Here is a 20,197-nt window from a genome sequence, read left to right on the forward strand (position 1 = left end):
ATGTTAAAATGGACTCTGTCCATTTTAACATTGATTCCTATGGAAAAATCGGGTCATCGCATCGCATCGCATCCGATGTGCCCGATCCGACCCGATTTAGAAATCGGGCGCCCGGATAACTCATAAGTACCGTTTTCGGAGACCAGCGATTAGGTATACGCCGTCCATCAGAGTGAAATCCCACCCAATGCAAGCCTGCAAATTGATTAGCATGGATTGCGAAAATATTAGAGGCCTGCCATAGCTACAAATCCAGCCGCAAGGTGCTCACCATCAAATGATTTTTCCACTGTGTGCCATCTATGCGTAGCCCAGGACTGACAGTCCTGTACTGTAGTGTGACCGGTGTTACAGGCACATACTGCACATTCAGTTTGGGCCCCTGGCATGTGCAATGTATTGAACTTCTGTACTTTGCAGCATGCTCCGCTGCAGCATCTGGACCTGAACCTGTTCCAATGTGCACTGGAATTATAGAGAAACACACTGATTATGCTGCTGCACCTTATTATAATGTCTATCTAAACCAACAGGTTCACATGTGTGTGTAATTCTGCCTCTGTTACTAGCCAGTGCCTCTCCATTGATCTCTCTGCATGTCACAGGATCCAACTAAAGCAGCTGCTGACTGATTCTAGAGACAGCCACATCAGAATGTAGAGAAGGGCTCAGAAGGGGGACACTCACTGGTACACTGTTAGTTGCATGCAGATTTTCCATGCAGGGTAAAGACATTATATTAGTAAAATACTACTTTCTGCTTCTGCTGTGGCTGACCTACTGAGACACACAGTGGTGCTCTTATATGCCCATTGCAAACCCAGTATTTAATCAAGTTAGTCCTTGTGCCTGGCTTGATGATGAGCAGTATGTGAACAGGTACAGTATCACATGTCTCCCATTTATTTCTGCCTGGTTTTCTCATGGCTCTTATAACATATTCAAAATGAAATAAAAGAAAGCAGTTTCCTGTTATTACTACTAGCAAATCAATACTAACCATATCTAACAGCAGCGAGTACAGTGTTCTTCACCCAAAAGTGCAAAGCAGAAAACCAATATGCCCTAGTCCTTTTAGAGAAACAGTATGAGCACTTGTTGTAAATGCTGCTAAGTAGGAAAATGATAATCCTTCATGTATACCGCAATACTCCACCTCTACACTAAAGTGCACGTATGGAAGCAGGCCAAGCTGGAAAGCAGGTGGTTTTCTCTTAAAGACGTTAACACCATCCTCATACAAAATTATGAAAGAAATGCTCATTTAGCAAGGATAACTATCAGCATATACGCAGTACGTTTAGGACATACAACTGTTTCCTATGGCACCTGGAAAATTGAAATATGTTGAAAAGTAGCCCAAAAAAAACAATTGATAGGCGCAAAAGTCTTTCAATACAAGTCCCTTTTTACTTGTGTGGAACTACAAGTCCCAGAATATAGGAAGGTGAGTCCTTTCGACACTTCCCCTGCACTTAGGTCCGTGATTGAGACCGGCTGCTTCTGAATTACCCACACGGGGCTCGTGGATCCACAGGAAAATTATTTCTAGAGAGATATAAAGAAGCGCTCCATAGTGCAGTTAACCAGATAAAAAGGTGTATTCTTTAAAACAATAGGTACTTGTTTCCTAGCACGGCGCCACCGATTTTAATTGTATTGATCGGGGCCGCAAAAATCGCCTCGATCGCATCGCATGCCAACCAAATCGCATGCGATGCGATCGACCCGATTTTTACATTGGAATCAATGTAAAATGTTCCCTGAGACCCCAATTTTACATTGATTTCAATGTAAAAAGCCCTAAAACTCCCCATTTAGATAGCAAACAAGACCCCCTGATGGGTGAAATGGCCCTCCATTGTTAACGCCACCACACTATTGACGCCAACCCGAAGCGTGTCGAGCGGCGGCGGTACGCGTTCTCCGACCTTTTCATACCCCCACTACCCACGTCGGCGTTGAGTTGATTTTATATAGTGTGACGAGCGGACGTGCATTACTTCACAGGTATATGCCTCCCCGCGTGGGGCTCGCTGTGCTCGCCACGCTTCGGGCTCAGTGGCTCGCTGCTCTCGCCACACTATATAAAATCAACTCCACGCCAACGTGGATAGTGGGGGTATGAAAAGGTCGGAGGACGCGTACCGCCGCCCCTCGCGGGCTCGCTGCGCTCGCCACGCTTCGGGTTGGCGTCAATAGTGGGGTGACGTTAACAATGGGGGGGGCCATTAACCATACTTAATACCCATGAGGGGGCATATACAATGAGAAATTGGCTATATTGGCCCTTTTCCCATTGTTCCCTATGTAAAACCGGGTTGATCGCGTCGATCGCATCGGATGCCATTATAATGGCATGCGCCCGACGCGATCAACGCGGTTTTAACTTTAAAACTAATTTAACATTGTTCTCTATGGGAAAATCGCGTTGATCGCGTCGGTCGCATCACGGCCCATTATAATGGGCCGCGATGGACGCGATCAACGCGATTTTGTCTTTACCGGCAAATAAAGCTGGTAATTGACAGAAAATCGGGTCCATCGCGTCGATCGCATGCCTTAAGTACCTTAACCTAAGGCATGCGATCAACCCCGACGGGCGCCGTGCTAGGAAACAAGTACCAAACAATATCCACGATTTTAGTGGTATAGCGATCACGTACCAAATCAGGCGTCAGCACAATGTCAGCATAAAAATGCAGTGTCCCACTGCCTGTCGGAGAGGTTACACTCTCCGTCCGTCTCGCTCGTTTGATTGACACTAGGCCACACCCCTACGCGTTTCGTCACTCCGGACTTCGTCAGACCGGCACACAGTACGTTTAGGACATACAACTGTTTCCTATGGCACATGGCAAATTTAAATATGTTGATAAGTAGCACCTATGTATATAAGCACACAGGTTACCCTGCAATATTGAAGAAGTAATTTTTATCTCCTATCTATCTATCTATCTATCTATCTATCTATCTATCTATCTATCTGTATATGTAACTGTAATTTATATTTTCCCTTTATTGATACAATAAGGGGACTTCATTGTGCACCTATAAGCTATAGCTGGTATTGCTCTCAAACATTTCCTTATTCCCCTTCCCTTTACAACTTCAGCTATAGCCAGCTGACAGACTGGATTGGGCGTAGTGCCGCAATTGTCCCACATTTTTGCTCGCGGCCTTCTGAAATGTGGACAGCAGAAATGTGCGAAGTCAGTGTTTTTGCACCCAAATGGCAGTTTGGAAGCCTTAACCAGTACTTTAAATAGGTTCAGTCTCACTACACGGCTAAACTAAGTGCTTTTGAATTCGACAAGAGCAACTGAATTGCTCTATCGGATGCTCATTAATTTATAATGTCCACAATGTACTGTATGTATGTATGTACTGTATGTCAAAACTTCATCTAAATTACATTGTTCACCATACTACTTATTCGGTATCCTTTTACAGGGAAGCTTGATCTTAAAATTCCCTGGAAAAATCTATACACCCAGCCAGTGGAAGCGGTTTTGGATGGAGTCTACCTACTTATAGTGCCTATAGCTAGTAAGTTTGTGATTTATTTTGATGTTTTCACATATGTTTATACTTTGCACGTTGTCAATAAATAAATTAAATGTTATAAAAAAGTATAGTGTGTGTGTGTGTGTATATGTGTGTGTATATATATATATATATATATATATATATATATATATATATGGAGAGTGCTGCCCCATTGTATCTTTGGATACTTACCAGCCTGCATGTCTCCCACTGGAGGGCACTGCGGTGGATGAGAATCATTGTCGGAGTGCCGGACCCCACACTATGCTATGACATATATATATATAAAAACATTAACGCTCCCGCACTTTATCGACGATTAAAATATTTATCGCCATTAACGTGGGGGGTACGGAGGCGCAGAGTTTCTGACAGTATTACAGAGTGCCTGTGCCCCAGTAAAAATGGCCGCCACCAATGAGAAGACACCCAAGAAATACTTCTGCACCTCTAGTGGCTGTCTCCTTTGCTATATATTTATATTTATTTATAAAAGTAAGTGTACTAATTTGTTATTTGCAAGGGAGATACTTTATTATATTGTCATACAGGCATTGCACCTTAAACCCGGTACAAATAATAAAAAAATGGACGATATGATATGATCAGACATGCATATCACTCAGTTTGTATGCACAATATGCGTGCTCCTGTGGGCTCTTGTGATGATGCTAGGTTTGATGTGCCCCTCCCCTTTAGAATGTGAGCTCTCACAAGCAGGGTCCTCTTCCCTTATGTGCCCTTCCTTCTTTTACCTAAACCATCTCTATACTTCTTTTGATAGCACACAAGAAAACTGGTATTGTACTGGGTGCTGCTGTATAAATAAATAAATAAATAATAAAAACAATATGTTCACCTTTCAATCCTGAAATATACAACTATGTCTGCATCCCTTACTACGTTATGAAAATGCAAACTTATATTTTTAAATTTTTGCAAATTTCAGGTATAAAATATGATGCAGAGAAAGAGGAAAAGCAGTTCTTGGAAGCCAGACAACGGGAATTGCGGCGCATTGAAGAAGCTAAACAGAAAGTTGCTGACCAGGGTAAGAAATAGATACAATATACACATTTATGGAAAATAACAAGCATAGATTTGTATGTGTTAAATAGCCGCAGTATATTACCATGGACAATGGTTCTCCTATGAGCTATCCCATGGCATGAAAATGTAACTTACTTCATACATCCTTATAATTGCAAAGGCAAACAAGGATCAATGGTACAGCTGAAAGAGGCTTTAGCATTAGGAATGCATTCTTATTCATTTAGGATGGTGACAAGATGGACACAGGGAAGCCTGAAGCCTGACCTTGTGGAATACGTTATTATTATTTTTACACTGTATGCCAATTTTCTTTACAAGTAAGTTTTGAGTTGTAGGCCATGTCACTCAAAAGGGCCATATTCCTTAACGCAAGAGCTGTCCTTTGCCATAGTTATGGCATATGTTAGAGCATGTGCGATAATTATGTCGGTGAAGGGGGCGGAGCTGGGCTGCGGATGTTAGAACATCCCGCCCATAATCACTTCACAGAGCTTAATAAATCTACCCCAATGTATGGTTCTTACTTGTTAAATCCTTTTTTCTGACTCCATCTGGGGGACAGTTTTTTACACAAGGAGTAGTTGAGGTATGGAGGCGTCAGTATTATAACAGCTCTTCCCCTCCAACTCCTCCACAGTTTTAAACTTAAAATTCCTGAAGATAGGCTGTAACACAACTAAAAATCAATGGACTCATATATTTAATAAATGATGGGAGGGATTAAATTGTCCTCCAGATGGAGCCAGAGAAAGATATCTAACAGGTAAGAACCATGAATCTTGTTTTCGCTTCCTAATTTGGGGAAACTTTTTTATAAATGTGCAACAGCTTTTCTCCTTCATTCACAGGGGACACTGAAGTCTGCTTTACGCTGGGGATATAGTGAATGATGGTAGGAGTCTGCACTTTAAATTTATTTGGAGTGTGACAGGCTCCTCCCCTCTATCCCCCCTCCCAGACTCCAGTCTTAAAAAAAGTCCTGGAGGAGTCGGTTCCCCAACACAGGTCTCCTTATGAGATCTTTTACAATTGGGTTTTTTTTTCGTTTATTTTGATTTTTTTAAACAGGCAGACAGCTAGCCACTGTCTGTGCTGCACCGTTGGAACCCCCCCTGGACGGTGCAGTCGACGCCGCATGCGGGGTTCCTCTGCGACCCAGACCACCGGCTGCCACCGCTCCGGAGGGTACCGTCGCAGCCACACGCGGCTTGCCTCGGTGCCCGCGGTCACAGCCACACACCAGGGGGGGATGGGGCCGAAGTAGCGCTGCGGCGCGGTGTGGCGCTGGTCAGTGTGACGCGCTGACCGGCAAGAAGCTGCCGTCTTTTGAACTGCGCGCGCTGTGAACAGCACGCGTACAGCCGACCCGGATGTAACACCCGGAAGAGGCTCCGGCGCACAGCCCGGCGCCTTCTACCCCACGAGGCAGGCTTCAGGACGCGGATCGCTGCAGCTTCCAAGTTCAGCGTCTCCCCAGCCGCTCAACGGTACTGTAAGTGCTGCTGTTCTGCGGGTGGGAATGTGTGGTAGCACAGCATCGGTGGGGTTCTTTTGGGGCTCATTGTGGGATTGGTGGCTCCTCTTCCCTATCTGCCTATCTATATATATTTTCACTTGGCTGTCTCTTCGCATCTGTGTGTGTGTGTGTGTTGGTGCGTAGCATGTCCTCCAAGGGCTCTTCATCTAAGGGCTCACACAAGCTGTCTGTCTGCAAACGCTGTGAGGCCCAATTTACCCAACATGTAAAAGGAGTACATTTATGTGAACCTTGTTATAAGGGATCTGGGGCTTCCCCGGTACCCTTACAGCAGCCTGAGGCATCACCTACTGCAGAAATGAGCTCCATTATGTCAGCCATTGCAGCAGAGCTAGCAGAGTCACGTAGGGACAGGGAAATATTTTATAACCACCTGTCTACAGTGTCCTCTGCGGAGCCTTCATGGGCCAGGGCTCTGGTTCATTCAGTGCACTCCTTAGTCAAATCTGTCCAGGCCCCAACAAATCCTGTGCCTTCCCTGTCAGGAGTGGCAAAGAAGCGCACTATGCCTGCTTTGCTACAAGATTTTGATGAGGAGGAGGAAGAATTTGGTGACGCAGCACCTGATGACGGTGATGTTTTGAACACCATTGACCCTGACATACAGGTTGTGGAGGCTCAGGACCCTGATGACCCTCAAGCCGCTGATGACCTTCAGGGCATAGAGGCTTTGATTTCTGTGGTTAGGATTACACTGAATGTGGAGGAAGATAGTTTGCCGGCCCAAGTCTCCTTGTTTAGCAGGAAGAAAAGGGCGGCCATTACTTTCCCCTATTCTGAAGAACTGGAAGCTCCATTGCTTAAAGCATGGAAGACTCCAGATAGAAAATTCCAGATAACTAAACGTTTTAATATCTACTATCCCTTCCCTCAGGACACACGCGTCCAGTGGGAAACCCCTCCTCCAGCAGACACGTCGGTCTCTCGTTTATCAAAAAAGACCACGCTACCGGTCCCTACAGCAGTAGCTTTAAAGGAGCCATCGGACCGCAGGTTGGAAACAACTCTTACGTCCATTTACACTAATGCGGGGGTCCTGATCCGCCCAGCACTGGTCAGTTCCTGGGTAAACAGAGCAGTGGAAGTATGGGCAGATGAATTAGCAAAAGGACTGCAATCTAATCGACCTAGAGCAGAATTAGTTCCCTTAGCGGAACACATTAAGGAATCTGCGGTTTAACTGGGGGAAGCGGCTAGGGATTTGGCTGAAATGGCAGCCAAAATTTCGGCTTCTTCTATCTCAGCGAGACGCACTTTGTGGCTAAGGTCATGGCAGGCCGAAGCCGAGATAAAAAAGGCGGTGGAAGCATTGCCTTTTTCAGGTGAAGTTTTGTTTGGCCAAGAGCTGGACAAGCTCATTGCCCAGGCTACAGGTGGAAAATCCACTTTCTTACCTTCAGCTCCGCCTCCCCCCAAAAGGACTTTAGCTGGACCATCCTTTTGGTCCTTTCGAGGCTCCTCTAGATTCAGAGGGAAGTCCAGAGACTCAGCAGCTGCAGGCAGAGGAAGAGGCAGAACCATGTCCTCCTTTGGGCTGCCTTCCACAGCGGCTTCCCGCCGCCCAGAAGCCAAGTCCGCAGATAAGCCCGTGGCATGACGGGCTCCCGGCCCACCTGGGGGACCCCAGAGTGGGAGGACGACTGCTCTCCTTTCAGGAACAGTGGAATCAGACTTGCACGGACAACTGGGTCCAGTCTATTTTAATCCGAGGGTACACTTTGGAGTTCGCTTTTCCTCCACCAAGAAGATTATTTACTACCGGGCTTCCGGTAGAGGCATCCAGGCGAGAGGGAATTCAGAAGGCCATTCATACTTTACTTCAGTCCAAGGTCATCATTCCGGTACCCCCTGGCCAATACGGTCAGGGGTTCTATTCAAATCTATTTGTCGTACCAAAACCGGACGGATCTTTAAGACCGATCCTAAACTTAAAGCTCCTCAACAATAACATCCTCTATCAGAAGTTCAAAATGGAGTCTATTCGAACAGTCATTGCAAGTCTGGAGCCACTGGAATTTTTAATATCACTCGACATAAAGGATGCATACCTTCATGTCCCGATTTGGGAGCAGCATCAAATCTACCTCAGGTTTGCAGTACAACATCTGCATTTTCAATTTCAGGCCCTACCGTTTGGCCTCGCAACGGCCCCACGGGTCTTTACAAAAATTATGGCCTGTATGGTAGAGGCGCTCAGGTTACAAGGCATCACCATTATACCATACCTGGACGATTTATTGATAAAAGCATCCACTGCGGATCAACTCAGAAGGGATGCACTTCAGACATGTCGTTTTCTGGTTCAGCACAGCTGGATTTTAAATTTCAAAAAATCCCAGTTGATACCATCTCAACACCTGATCTTTCTGGGACTCATTCTGGATACAGTTCAGAACATGGTGTTCCTTCCATTGGAAAAGATCCAGTCCCTGCAGGATCTAGTCAGAAGGGTTCTTCAGGATCATCAGCTGACAGCACATGTATGCATACGTCTACTGAGAAAAATGGTCACTTCCTTAGAAGCCGTGGCCTTTGGCTGATTTCATTCTCGGACATTCCAACTCGACCTCTTAAAACAATGGACGGGGTCCCACTTGCATTTACACAAACGAATAGTGCTGGTGCCTCAGTCAAGACTGTCGCTCCATTGGTGGCTCAACACGACACACCTGCTGGAAGGTCGCAGTTTCGCATCACAGGAGTGGACCATCCTCACAACCGACGCCAGCCTTTGATCTTCGGTTGTTAACCTGGAAGACCATTTTGTTATTGGCATTGGCCTCGGCAAGAAGGGTATCAGACCTCAGCGCACTTTCTTGTCGACCTCCATATCTCATTTTTCATGAGGATAGAGCCCAACTAAGGACGAAGTTGGATTTCCTACCGAAAGTGTCAGCTTACCACATGAACCAACCCATAGTGGTGCCAAGATTAACAGGAGAGTCCAGTTCTTTGGATGTGGTAAAAGCCTTACGAGTTTACGTGGACAGAACAAAGGACTTTCGGAAGTCGGATGCTCTTTTTGTTTTATACGATGCAAATAAAAGAGGCTGGCCGGCGTCAAAGCAGATGCTGGCACATGGGATATGTCTCACGATTAAACAAGCCTATGTGTTTTCAAACACCAGGGCACCTTTGACGGTTTCAGCTCATTCCACAAGATCTGTTGGCCCCTCTTGGGCTGCGGCCAGGGGGGTCTCTATGACACAACTGTGTAGGGCGGTCATGTGGTCTTCCTCGCAGACGTTTATCCAGTTTTACAGGTTTGACACGTTTGCAACCGCGGCATCCTGTTTTGGACGGGCGGTTCTGCAATGTTCTCAGCGCTCTCCCACCCGTGGGGGTAGCTTTGGGACGTCCCCAGCGTAAAGCAGACTTCAGTGTCCCCTGTGAATGAAGGAGAAAACAAGAATTTGGTACTTACCGATAATTCTTTTTCTCCGAGTTCACAGGGGACACTGAGCGCCCACCCAGCGTGGAAAAACATTGGGTAAGTTGCAGTGTGGCTGGCGATGACAGGGATATGTATCTGTTTCTCCTGTTCTCTATATTCCTCTTTCTGTGAGACTTCTGGTCTCTGTCTCTCTCTCCTCTCCGGCACAGTTTTTTTTAAAGACTGGAGTCTGGGAGGGGGGATAGAGGGGAGGAGCCTGTCACACTCCAAATAAATTTAAAGTGCCGACTCCTACCATCACTCACTCTATCCCCAGCGTAAAGCAGACTTCCCTGTACACAAAGTCATGAAATTTGGCCAATGTTTACATTGAGGGCTATTTAGCTGCTATACACAATTGTTCTGTGGGTGCCCAATTACCCCCCACACTACCCAAGATGTCTCTATTGATACAGTGGAATGAGCTAAATATTTACTGGAACAGATCTATCAGTCCCAGCATAAGCCTGCTTAATTGTGGCCTTGATTCATCTAGCTATTGTAGGTTTGGAAGCCTGCCAACCTCTTTTCTTTAGCCTCCGATTACTGAACAGATTATCCGTTTCTCACACTTGACATTCCTACCTAAATAGACCCTTAACACCTTTGTCACATTTAGCAGTGACCATTTTCTTTGATGATTTATCTCAGCTGCCAGATATCATATTGCAGCATGTTTTTCTTACAGAAGGTAGACACTTGCGTGCATCAGCCTTTACAATCCTACTCTTTCACTCAGGATGAAAGCTGGGCTTGGAAAGTAAATTACCAGCCACCAATTTATGTTTTAGGAGTGGTAACTGATCCGCTCACCGCTGCCTGGCTGCAACTTCTGGGATCTGTAACTTCGGCCTCCATGCATTGTGGTTCTGCAGTGCACTTTGTGGTTGTACTCCACATGCTGCCAGTGGTTAATGGGAGCCCATCTGATGACTCCAGTTTGCCGGGCTTGTTGCGCTGCCTCCCATTTTAATGCTTGGGTACCCCCTGAACCCTGCTGGCTGGATGCCTCTGCCCTCTCCTCTAGCCTCTGATCCTTACATATTGTAAGACAGTAAGGAGACACATAGCACCCGACCAAGACACTTAGGAGAGGATACCCATAATATAGGAAAAGGGGGGAAGACCTATCCTTCAGCACTTAATTAAAAACTGAGAAGAAGTTGGAGGGGAGGAGCTATTATATCGCTATTTACTAGCTCATTAATCGCTAATCCCATGTGTAAGGAAGTGTCCCCAATATGGGGAAGAGAAAGCAGTTGTTCCACAGCAGCATTACTTTTACTGCACTGTTACCTGGTGTGTACCTGATTGTCTGTCTTAACGTCAAGTGAGTTTGTCAAAATAGGTGTGAAAATCGGCAAGCAAACATTTGTATTCATCATAATGACCTGTAATGTTGACCTTTATATAGGATATATATTTTTTTACACATTGTTTTTATTTGAATTTATATAACAAATGTGAATGGCAATGGCGTTTTTAGCGGATATTTTGCATATCTCTCACAAAGAGATCAGTTCTGAATAGCACATGGATCACAAGATTAGTATGTTTGAAACCGCTCAGCTCTGATAACGGACTTGTGATATTTATTATCACCATTACCTATGCTTTATCTTTAGACGGGGCAGTATTTTTTATATCATTCAGTCTTTGACATATTTGTGAAATCTTTTAAATACCACTTGTTTTTGCTTTTTTTTTTTAAATAGTCTCTTGTCAACTTTTTATACTCCTGTATATAATAGACATTGTTGTTGTTGTTTTTTTTTTTATTTAAATAGAAAAGCCAAAAGAAGAAAAGCAAGATACTTTTGTAGAGAAACTAGTAACTCAGGTTATCAAGAATCTTCAAGTGAAGATCTCTAACATTCATATACGATACGAAGATGACGTGAGTACGACACACCTGTACATACTGTTTAGGTGATCATTGTCAATAGCAGCAGAAGAGTTAATTTCTTTGGAAGGCATTCAATATTTATTCAGGTATACCCGTGCCATGTTTGTTGTACTTTTATTTTTTCATCTGCTGGTAATATTGAAGTTTAAACAATGCTTGATAAGTCAGTTCCGTCCACACAGCTGTGTCATTGTTAATTTGTCATTTAATATATCATTTCAGTCTAGGTCAGGCAGAACTACCGACATCCAGAACAATGATATTGGTATATTCTCCTTTTAAGCATAGTTCTAGATATTTAAGCTTAAAACTACACAGAATATAGTTTGGCTTTTAGGAGCCCCCCTTCAATTTAGTGAAAGAAAACAGTTGCAGGTTACATAGGCCTGGAGTGCTTCTAGATCTTTCTTTGGCTGGGACAGAGTGTATACTGCATATGATGTGATGGCTGCAGTCCCAGTTCAGCCAGGATACACTGCAAAGCTCATTCTCATCCTGGCATATTTGGATATCACATTACTGGTAGCTCCTCTCTTTTTACCATCTGTAAAAGGGTACAGCTGCAAGAGCTGTTACATCCTAAACAATAACCAATTACAGATTGAGTATCCCTTATCCGAAATGCTCGGGACGACAAGTATTTTGGATAATGGATTTTTGTGTATTTTGGGATATTTTTATTTTCATACGTACCTGGTCCTGTAGCGGTGCCCCGATGGTCCCCCAATGTCCACGGTGTCCCTGGCGTCCACGTTGGCCATTGGATTCCTCTTCATCGGCATCCCCGGTCCCAAGGCTGAATTGCACGATGGGGACAGGGGATGCCGCTGAAGAGGAATCTGATGGCCGCCGTGGACACCGGAGGACAAGGTAAGTATAAAAAAAGGTGTGGGGGGATGGGGATAACAACAAAAAACCCAGAAATATTCTGAAAACCTACGATTTTCTGAATATTTCGGGTATGGGATATCCGGATAACCTCTATCATATATCCGTTGAATTTGTATTGTGAGGAAATGGGTTGTTTCCCTGCATTATCTTTTGGCCTTACTTTATAAAGTGTTACCCCAAAAGTCCCTGTGAGATATTCTTTATTATACAGTAAGTTAAAATACAGGTTGAGTATCCCGTATCCAAAATGCTCGGGACCAGGAGAATTTTAGATAACGGATTATTCCGTATTTCGGAATATTTTAATATTTCAATGATGTATTTTGAAGTATCTTGCATTTATGCTGTATAAACACATCAAACACATGAAATACACACAAATATATTTTATTTGTTCAAAAAACAAGGTTTCAAAACATGAAACAAAGTGTGTACTATCTCAGGCACTGATTTTGAATGCCAAGCAATCATTTTCTTGTACATATATAGTGCCAGTTTCATATCATGTCCTCAGTAGTGCTGTTACAAATGTCTCCAGTGAGTTTTTAGCAAAAAAAAATATTTTGTTTTCACTCTCTGGAATGTATGGTTTTCGGATTAATTCGGATAGCGGATTTTCAGATACGGGATACTCAACCTGTAGAACAATCACGGTTATAAATAATAAAATGCACATGCGTGTTAATAATTGTATTAAATAAATCTCTTCTTCTTAAGATCACAAATCCTGAGTGCCCCCTTTCATTTGGAGTCTCGCTTCAAAACCTCAGCTTGCAGGTATTTATATAAACACTCATAATATACATTTTAACATAAACTTTTTCTTTGCTCTGAACAGCTTACTATATTGCTATATAGGGGGTAAATCATAAATTAATAATAGAAATGCGTACATAGTTACATACGTATCAGAAAGTTAAAAAAAGGTGCTCTTCTAAAACTCTACAATGTTCAATTAAACTGAAGTATACATAAGCATCAAACTACTCATCCCAAAAATAGCTTTATTAAAGGTCCATCAAAAACCTGTATATGGCTCTAGCCATACTTTAACTTCAAGGCCCCTTGGAATATATAAGCGAACGCGTAGGTGCCACTGAGACACTTAGATTATTTATTGGAACACTTTGTAGGATTTGTTTTTTTGTCAGTATATCTCCCTATGATGCACCTTTAAAGATCTACCTAAAGCTATATTTTGATTCTTTTTGTATAGTAATATAATTATAAATAGTGTATAAGCATTATTATGCTACACTATTGCTAATACACTATTCATAGCAGCAATAGCGATTACTTTAACTTGAGATTTATTATTTCCATTGTAAATTTGGTACCAGTCTTTCTTAGGAGAATATTTGTTTGAGCTACAGTTTGAATTTTGATGATCCGTATAAAATAATAATTAATCTTATGTATAGCAGGTCCGATCTCCGACCCGATGCCCACGGTAACGAGCATCGGATTGGATCCAATTTCAAACACATGCGATTTTGCCACTTTTCATCCAAATTTCTTGACCCGATATAGCCAGGTCGCACCAATGTATGGCCAGTTTTAGGCCTTGCTAATTACCGTGACTAGAGGTGTTGTTAAGGAGGCAATGCTTCTCAAAATACTGCTGGTAAAAGGATCTACCTGTACTTTTTTTAATTAAGAAAACTCCCTTAATACTTCTCTTCCCATCTCTTTTCTTTTGATAGACATCTGATAAAAATTGGAATCCGTGCCTACATGATGAATCTGCCAAGTTGTTTTATAAGGTAATTAAGTTAGAAATACTTTTACAATGCATTGTTGAAACATTATATTTTATCATTTAAAACTTCTATCACTGTCTATTCAGATGTATGTCCATTTTATTCAGATTATGTGTGTTTTGCAGTTCATATGGAAACGTATGGCTGAGGGGTTCATTTATTGACTAACTAAGATTTCTTTCAGTGTTATCCAGAGCAATATAAAAGCTGTGATCTGGCTCTTAGTTACATTTAAAAAAGTCTTCATGGCAGTGCTGTCCGACTGTGATAAGTGTTGGCCTCTACACTTCCACCTGCTCTGTGGAACTTTAAAGGCCCGACCCCATGATTTGTTTTATAATAAAGCATTGTTACACATGGACAAATCCTTGCTATTGCCGTCCGTCTTACATTTACCACTACTGTTCTTTATAAATAGACTTCCCCATGCTTTATATGGTAAAGGATTGAGTAGTAATTATCATATGGGGCTTTAACTAATAGGCAGAAGCACTAGGTCTTGTGAAAACTAGGGTTTTCATAAGATGTTAAGTCTTTTTGCCTATAATAAATCGGTGCCGGAGGACTCACCGGCAGTCGGGATTCCGACAGTCATTACCCCATCGTCAGAATCCCGACTGCTAAAAGCCCAACACGTGGGCAGCGGATATTCTCCCTCGTAGGGGTCCACGACCCCCATAGAGGGAGAATAAAATGTGTCCACATCGTGTCCACATCGTGGCGAGCACAGCGAGCCCACATTGGGCTTTGTTGCGCTCTCTTGCTGTCTGAGTCCCCGCAGTCGGGATTCCGACTATCGGAATCCTGACTGTCGGGGTGTTATACCACACCCTAATAAATAGCCCCTTGAGCCTGTCAACTCGATATGAAAGGGGTATTTGTGTAGCCAAAATTTCTCCACCTGTGGAGGCTACATAAGTACAGGCAGTTTGAGTAAAAGTCTAGAACTGTATGTATATGGAGTAGTCTTTTACAATTGTTACAATTTATAGTGAATATTATTTGATTTCTGTTACTCTATGTTCTATTGTTTTCCATTTCAGCTTATACGCCTTGACAATCTGTTTGCCTATTGGAACGTGAACTCTGAAATGTACTACCATCAAAGTTACAATGATGCTTTGGTATGATAATGTCATTTTTGTTATAAATTGGTTGGTCATCTTGACAATTATTTAGTAAATAAAATGGGCTTGCTGTGTAATAATATATATATATAAACAAAACAAAATCAGAGTTTATCACTAAAGCAGTGATAATAGTTTTGAAAATGAAAATGTTCATGCGGCGCACACAAACAAGTGTTTCATGTTAAGTAACTTCTCATCGTGTATAACAGAAAAGTCTTGCTAATTTGAACAATACTAAACTATTTATAAATCTCTGAATACTATACTGTTTAAATGTTAAACTTGGATGGCGTTGTAGTTCTTTTGTTAAATAACTATTTTATCTTTCTTCCATGGACAGAAACGTTTGCACTTTTAAATGTATACCCAAATGATCAGGTTCCCCCTATTTATCCCCTTCACTTTTATGCCAATCCATTGGAGATGTCTGGAGATGAGCAAGTGTTTGAGTGTATAGCACAACATTATTAAATAATAACATATATGGTATGCTTGAAATTTTAAACTGTTTAGGCCATCCGTCATTGGTGATCCCATATCGATATAGGATCACCATAATTAAAATGATTCATAAAAACAGTTCTCATTTTTATATAGATCTATTTTTAAATATTGATTTCTCTTTCATCCATCCTGGTGACACAGCTCTACCATGGGATGTAGGAGGGTCCGCAGAATCAAGCCACCTATGCTGACTTCATTTGAGAGCAGGCTCCTTCCTTCTGCATCCTAGAGTTCCTCAATTCGTTTTAGGTGCCCACCGGAGTGGGTGCTGTGCTGACTGGCTGCTGACTGCAGCCATTTTGTGTAGAGTAGCTAGGTGTTTTTTATTTTATTAATTCACTATTTAGTGCAGGTTTTCCAGTGTGTTACTTCTACTAGAAGTTCACACACACACACACACACACACACTGAGAGCACGTCCTGTCAGTTCTCTGTGCGCAGAGACGCTGCTGCGTCTTCTGCACAACGCTTAACCTCCTTTTACAGAGAGGTTTTCCTGGGCCCCGGGGGGCATCCTGAACCGTCTCCCTGCTTAGGGGGGATCGTGGGGGGCGGACCCCCCACAATGGCGGCCGCCATCTTAAGGGGTTTATAGGCTGAAATCCTGAAAAGGAAGTGAAGCCAGCACTGCTGAACGCTTCCAAGTGGTCCCATGAAGGAGGGGAGGCATTGGAGGTGAGGTGAAACACTTGTGAGAGCGGCTAAAGGGGGAAAAGGCGCCAATAGGCTTCCTTCCCTGCTGAAGCAGAGACTTGGTCTCTTACTACTCTTTGAGCTGGCGCCCTTTTCTCTCCAGGCTGCAGAGCTGAAGCAAGGGATTGGCATTACAGTGCAGTGAGAAGTTTTCTCCTGGGCAGCGCTTCCCCCGCTGATCGCTGAGGATCGTTGGCAGCAAGCAGACAGACAAGTAACACTGATGCAGTATTCTGTGCAATTGCCTGACATTGTGCACCGTGTATTATATCATGAAAGACAGGTGTAGTGCTGTTGCTTTGGGGGAGGGAGCTCCTGCCATGTTAGTTGACTGCAAATTTTGTGGTGTTAAATTAACTGTTGAACAGATGGGTCAGGGGGATTTGTGCCCCTCGTGAGTCTGTGCCCAGTGGGGCTCAAGCTTAGAGGCCTGAGCAAACTGAACCTGCTTGGGCAGCTGCATTGGGGAGGTCTATGAATGCCTTGGTTAAGGCTCTAAATAGGCAGAGAGATGATCTGGTGAAATCTCCTGGCCCCATGTCCCCCTCTCAACTGTCTCTGGGCTCCATTACCCCATCTCAGGGGGACCCAGCTCTATTGCAGGTCATGCAGGACACTGCACAGAGTGTTCATAAAATGAATGATTTCATGGAGCAACTGGTTAAAACCCCTGAGGTTACTTCTCCTAGACACCCTTTACCCACACCTCCCCTGTTGAATTTAGATTCTGATGAGGAAGGTGTGTGTGTGGAGGATGTTTTTTGGGACCAAAAGGAGGAAGTTGAATCTCCTGTCCCAGGGATTGAGGATTTGATCCTGGCAGTTAAGCAGGCTTTAGATCTGTCAGAGGAAGATAAAGTGCATGCACATTGTGTTTTTAAGAAAGTACGCAGAGATTCTGTAACGTTTCCCTCAGATGAGGGCATGATTTCTTTACTAGGATAATCATGGAAAACTCCTGACAAGAAGCTTCTTATGCCTAAAAGGCTTGCAAACATGTATCCAATGCCAGAGGAACATGTTAAATTATGGGAGAAAATCCCTTTAGTGGATGCACCTGTGGCCAGGTTGTCTAAAGGCACAGCCTTTCCTGTTCAAGGGGGTGTGTCATTTAAAGACCCAGTAGACAAAAAGATTGAAGGATGCCTTAAGGCAGTTTTTGAAGGGGTGGGCTTTACCCTGCGCCATATTATTGCCTCGGCATGGGTATCCAAGGCTATGATTAAATGGGCTGACGCCTTAGGAAATCAGCTACAGCCTGATTCTGAGGCTTTCGCATTGGCTGAGAAGCTTAGGTGTGCAGCAGAGAATGTATGTGAGGCTGGGGGGGGGATGAAGGTGCAAATATGGCGTCAAAAGTGTCAGACACATCCGTGTCAGCAAGGAGAGCTCTCTGGCTAAAAGCTTGGGAAGCAGACAGCGAGTCAAAAAAGTCTCTTGAGGCACTGGCCTTTAAGGGTGAACTGCTTTTTGGGTCAGAACTGGAGTCCATTATAAAGCAAGGTACAGGGGGGAAGTGCACTTTTCTTCCCACAACGTCAAAACACTCAGTGTCCAAGTTTGGGGCCTTTAAGCCGTCCTTTCGTTTTTCCTTTCGAGGGGGAGTGTCTAACAGAGGACAGGCATGTAGAGGAAAGTTTCCAGCCAGTAAGGGGAGGGCACCCCGATCCCGTTTCGGGGCCTTTGCCAAGAAGCACCCGTCCAAAAGCGAGGATAAATCCTCCAATTAATGGGGTGGAAACTCTCCTTTCTGGAGTCAGTGGGGGGTCATCTCCTGGAGTTTCAGGACCAGTGGATCAACTCCTTCACGGACCCTTCGGTTCTTTCCATCATTTCACAGGGTTACAGGATAAATCTCAGGGGGTCCCCCCCCAAAGAGGTTTCTTCCAACACCCTTACCACTGGAAGCTCGCCTGCGGAAAGCTCTCTTGGGGGCGGCAACGTCACTTCTCGAGAAGGGGGTGGTGGTCCCTGTACCTCAGGCAGAACAAAAGAGGTTTTTATTAAAAAAAAAAAATTGTTCCCCAAACCAGATGGGTCCTTCAGACCCATTCTAAATTTAAAATCTTTAAATCTGCATCTTTCGGTGGACCACTTTCGTATGAAGTCTCTTCTTCTGTGCTGTTAGGCATAGAGTCTGGGATTTTCTAGCATCAGGGGACATCCATGATGCATATCTACATGTGCCTATCTTAAAGGAACATCAGTCCTTACTGAGATTCCTGATAGGGGAGACTCATCTCCAGTTTCAGGCTCTTCCTTTTGGCCTGTCCACAGCGCCAAGGGTATTCACAAAAGTGATGGCGGTCATGGCAGCGGCCCTCAGACTACAGGGGATAGTAATCATCCCGTAACTAAACGACCTCCTGTTCAAGGCGGAGTCGGCTGAGAAATTACAAGAACATCTGGACATTGCGACACGGTTCTTCCAGGAACATGGGTGGTTGTTGAACCTTCTATAGTTGCATGTAACACCCACACAGAGACTTCAGTTTCTGGGGGTGATTTTGGACACACATCTACATCGTGTGTTTCTCCCAGAATCCAAGGCAGTGGACATTCGTCAATTGGTTCGCTTGATCTTACAGTCCCCGAATCCTACGGTTTGGCAGGGAGTGAAACTGCTAGGCAAGATGGTGGCAACCTTCGAGACGTTGCAGTTTGGAAGGTTCCACTCCAGAACATTTCAGTGGAACATTCTCTCATGTTGGTCAGGCAATCCAAAGACCATGAAACAGGAAAGGCTGTCACTGTATCGAGAGACGAGGGAGTCCTTAATCTGGTGGACAGATCTGGAGTCACTGCAACTGGGGCATTCCCTCCGCTCGTGGGATTGGTTGGTTGTCACGACTGATGCCAGTCTCAGGGGCTGGGGGGCGGTAGTTCTGCACTTGAGGTGCAGGGTCTGTGGTCCAAGAAGGAATCCAGATTGCCTATCAACATCTTGGAGCTCCGGCGGTTTGGAACACCTTTCTGCAGGCAGGGGATCACCTGTCCGCATACAGTTAGACAATGCCACTGCTGTGGTTTACCTGAATCATCAGAGAGGGTCTCGCAGCAGTATGGCAATGCAGGAAGTCTTCTGGATCTTTCAGTGGGCAGAGGTGAACGTTCCTGCTTTCTCGGCTGTGTTCATTCCGGGGATCCGGATTTCCTCAGCAGGAAACAGCTGCTGGAGGGAGAGTGGGAGCTTTATCAAGAAGTTTTGCAGAAGATAGTGGTGTGGCTCCCAGAGCTCGACTTGATGGCTTCAAGAAACAACTGTCAGATTCCATGGTTCTGCTTTCGGACCAGGGATCCGAAGGCGTGGGCAGTGGATGCCATGACAGTTCTGTGGCGTGTCAACCTAGCCTACGTGTTCCCTCCCCCCCCCATTCCCTATGATTCCGTGGGGTCCTAAAGAGAGTGAGGACGCAGCAGGTACAAGTTGTTCTGATTGCACTGGTCTGGCCCAGGAGATCATGGTATTCAGACATACTGAGTTTGTCGACGGACTCTTGGCGTCTACCTCTTCGGCGAGACTTGCTCAAACAAGGGTCGTTTCTACATCTGGACCTAGTTCGTCTAAATTTGACGGCCTGGCTTTTGAAGCCTCCCTATTAAGGAAAATGGGGTTTTCGGAAGTTGTTATCCAGACCATGCTCAGGGCTCGCAAGCCTGTTTCAGCTGCAAATTACCATCGTGTCTGGAAGATCTGTTGGAATTTCTCCAGGATGGATTCTCTGCAGGGCTTAGTCTGCA

General features: G+C 44.3%; 1 protein-coding gene across 1 annotated transcript in view; it reads left to right on the forward strand.

Annotated features, from left to right (window-relative positions):
• Positions 1-20,197, forward strand: part of VPS13A (vacuolar protein sorting 13 homolog A) — a 226,647-nt gene that overhangs the window by 24,253 nt on the left and 182,197 nt on the right. Inside the window, exons 4-9 of the mRNA XM_083186138.1 lie at positions 3,454-3,549; positions 4,499-4,600; positions 11,360-11,469; positions 13,087-13,146; positions 14,073-14,132; positions 15,173-15,253. Coding sequence (XP_083042264.1) covers positions 3,454-3,549; positions 4,499-4,600; positions 11,360-11,469; positions 13,087-13,146; positions 14,073-14,132; positions 15,173-15,253 — 509 coding nt within the window. The remainder of the gene's footprint in view (positions 1-3,453; positions 3,550-4,498; positions 4,601-11,359; positions 11,470-13,086; positions 13,147-14,072; positions 14,133-15,172; positions 15,254-20,197) is intronic.

This window comes from Crinia signifera, chromosome 1 (assembly GCF_055691185.1).
Source record: "Crinia signifera chromosome 1, ASM5569118v1, whole genome shotgun sequence".
NCBI classification, from domain to species: Eukaryota; Metazoa; Chordata; class Amphibia; order Anura; family Myobatrachidae; genus Crinia; species Crinia signifera.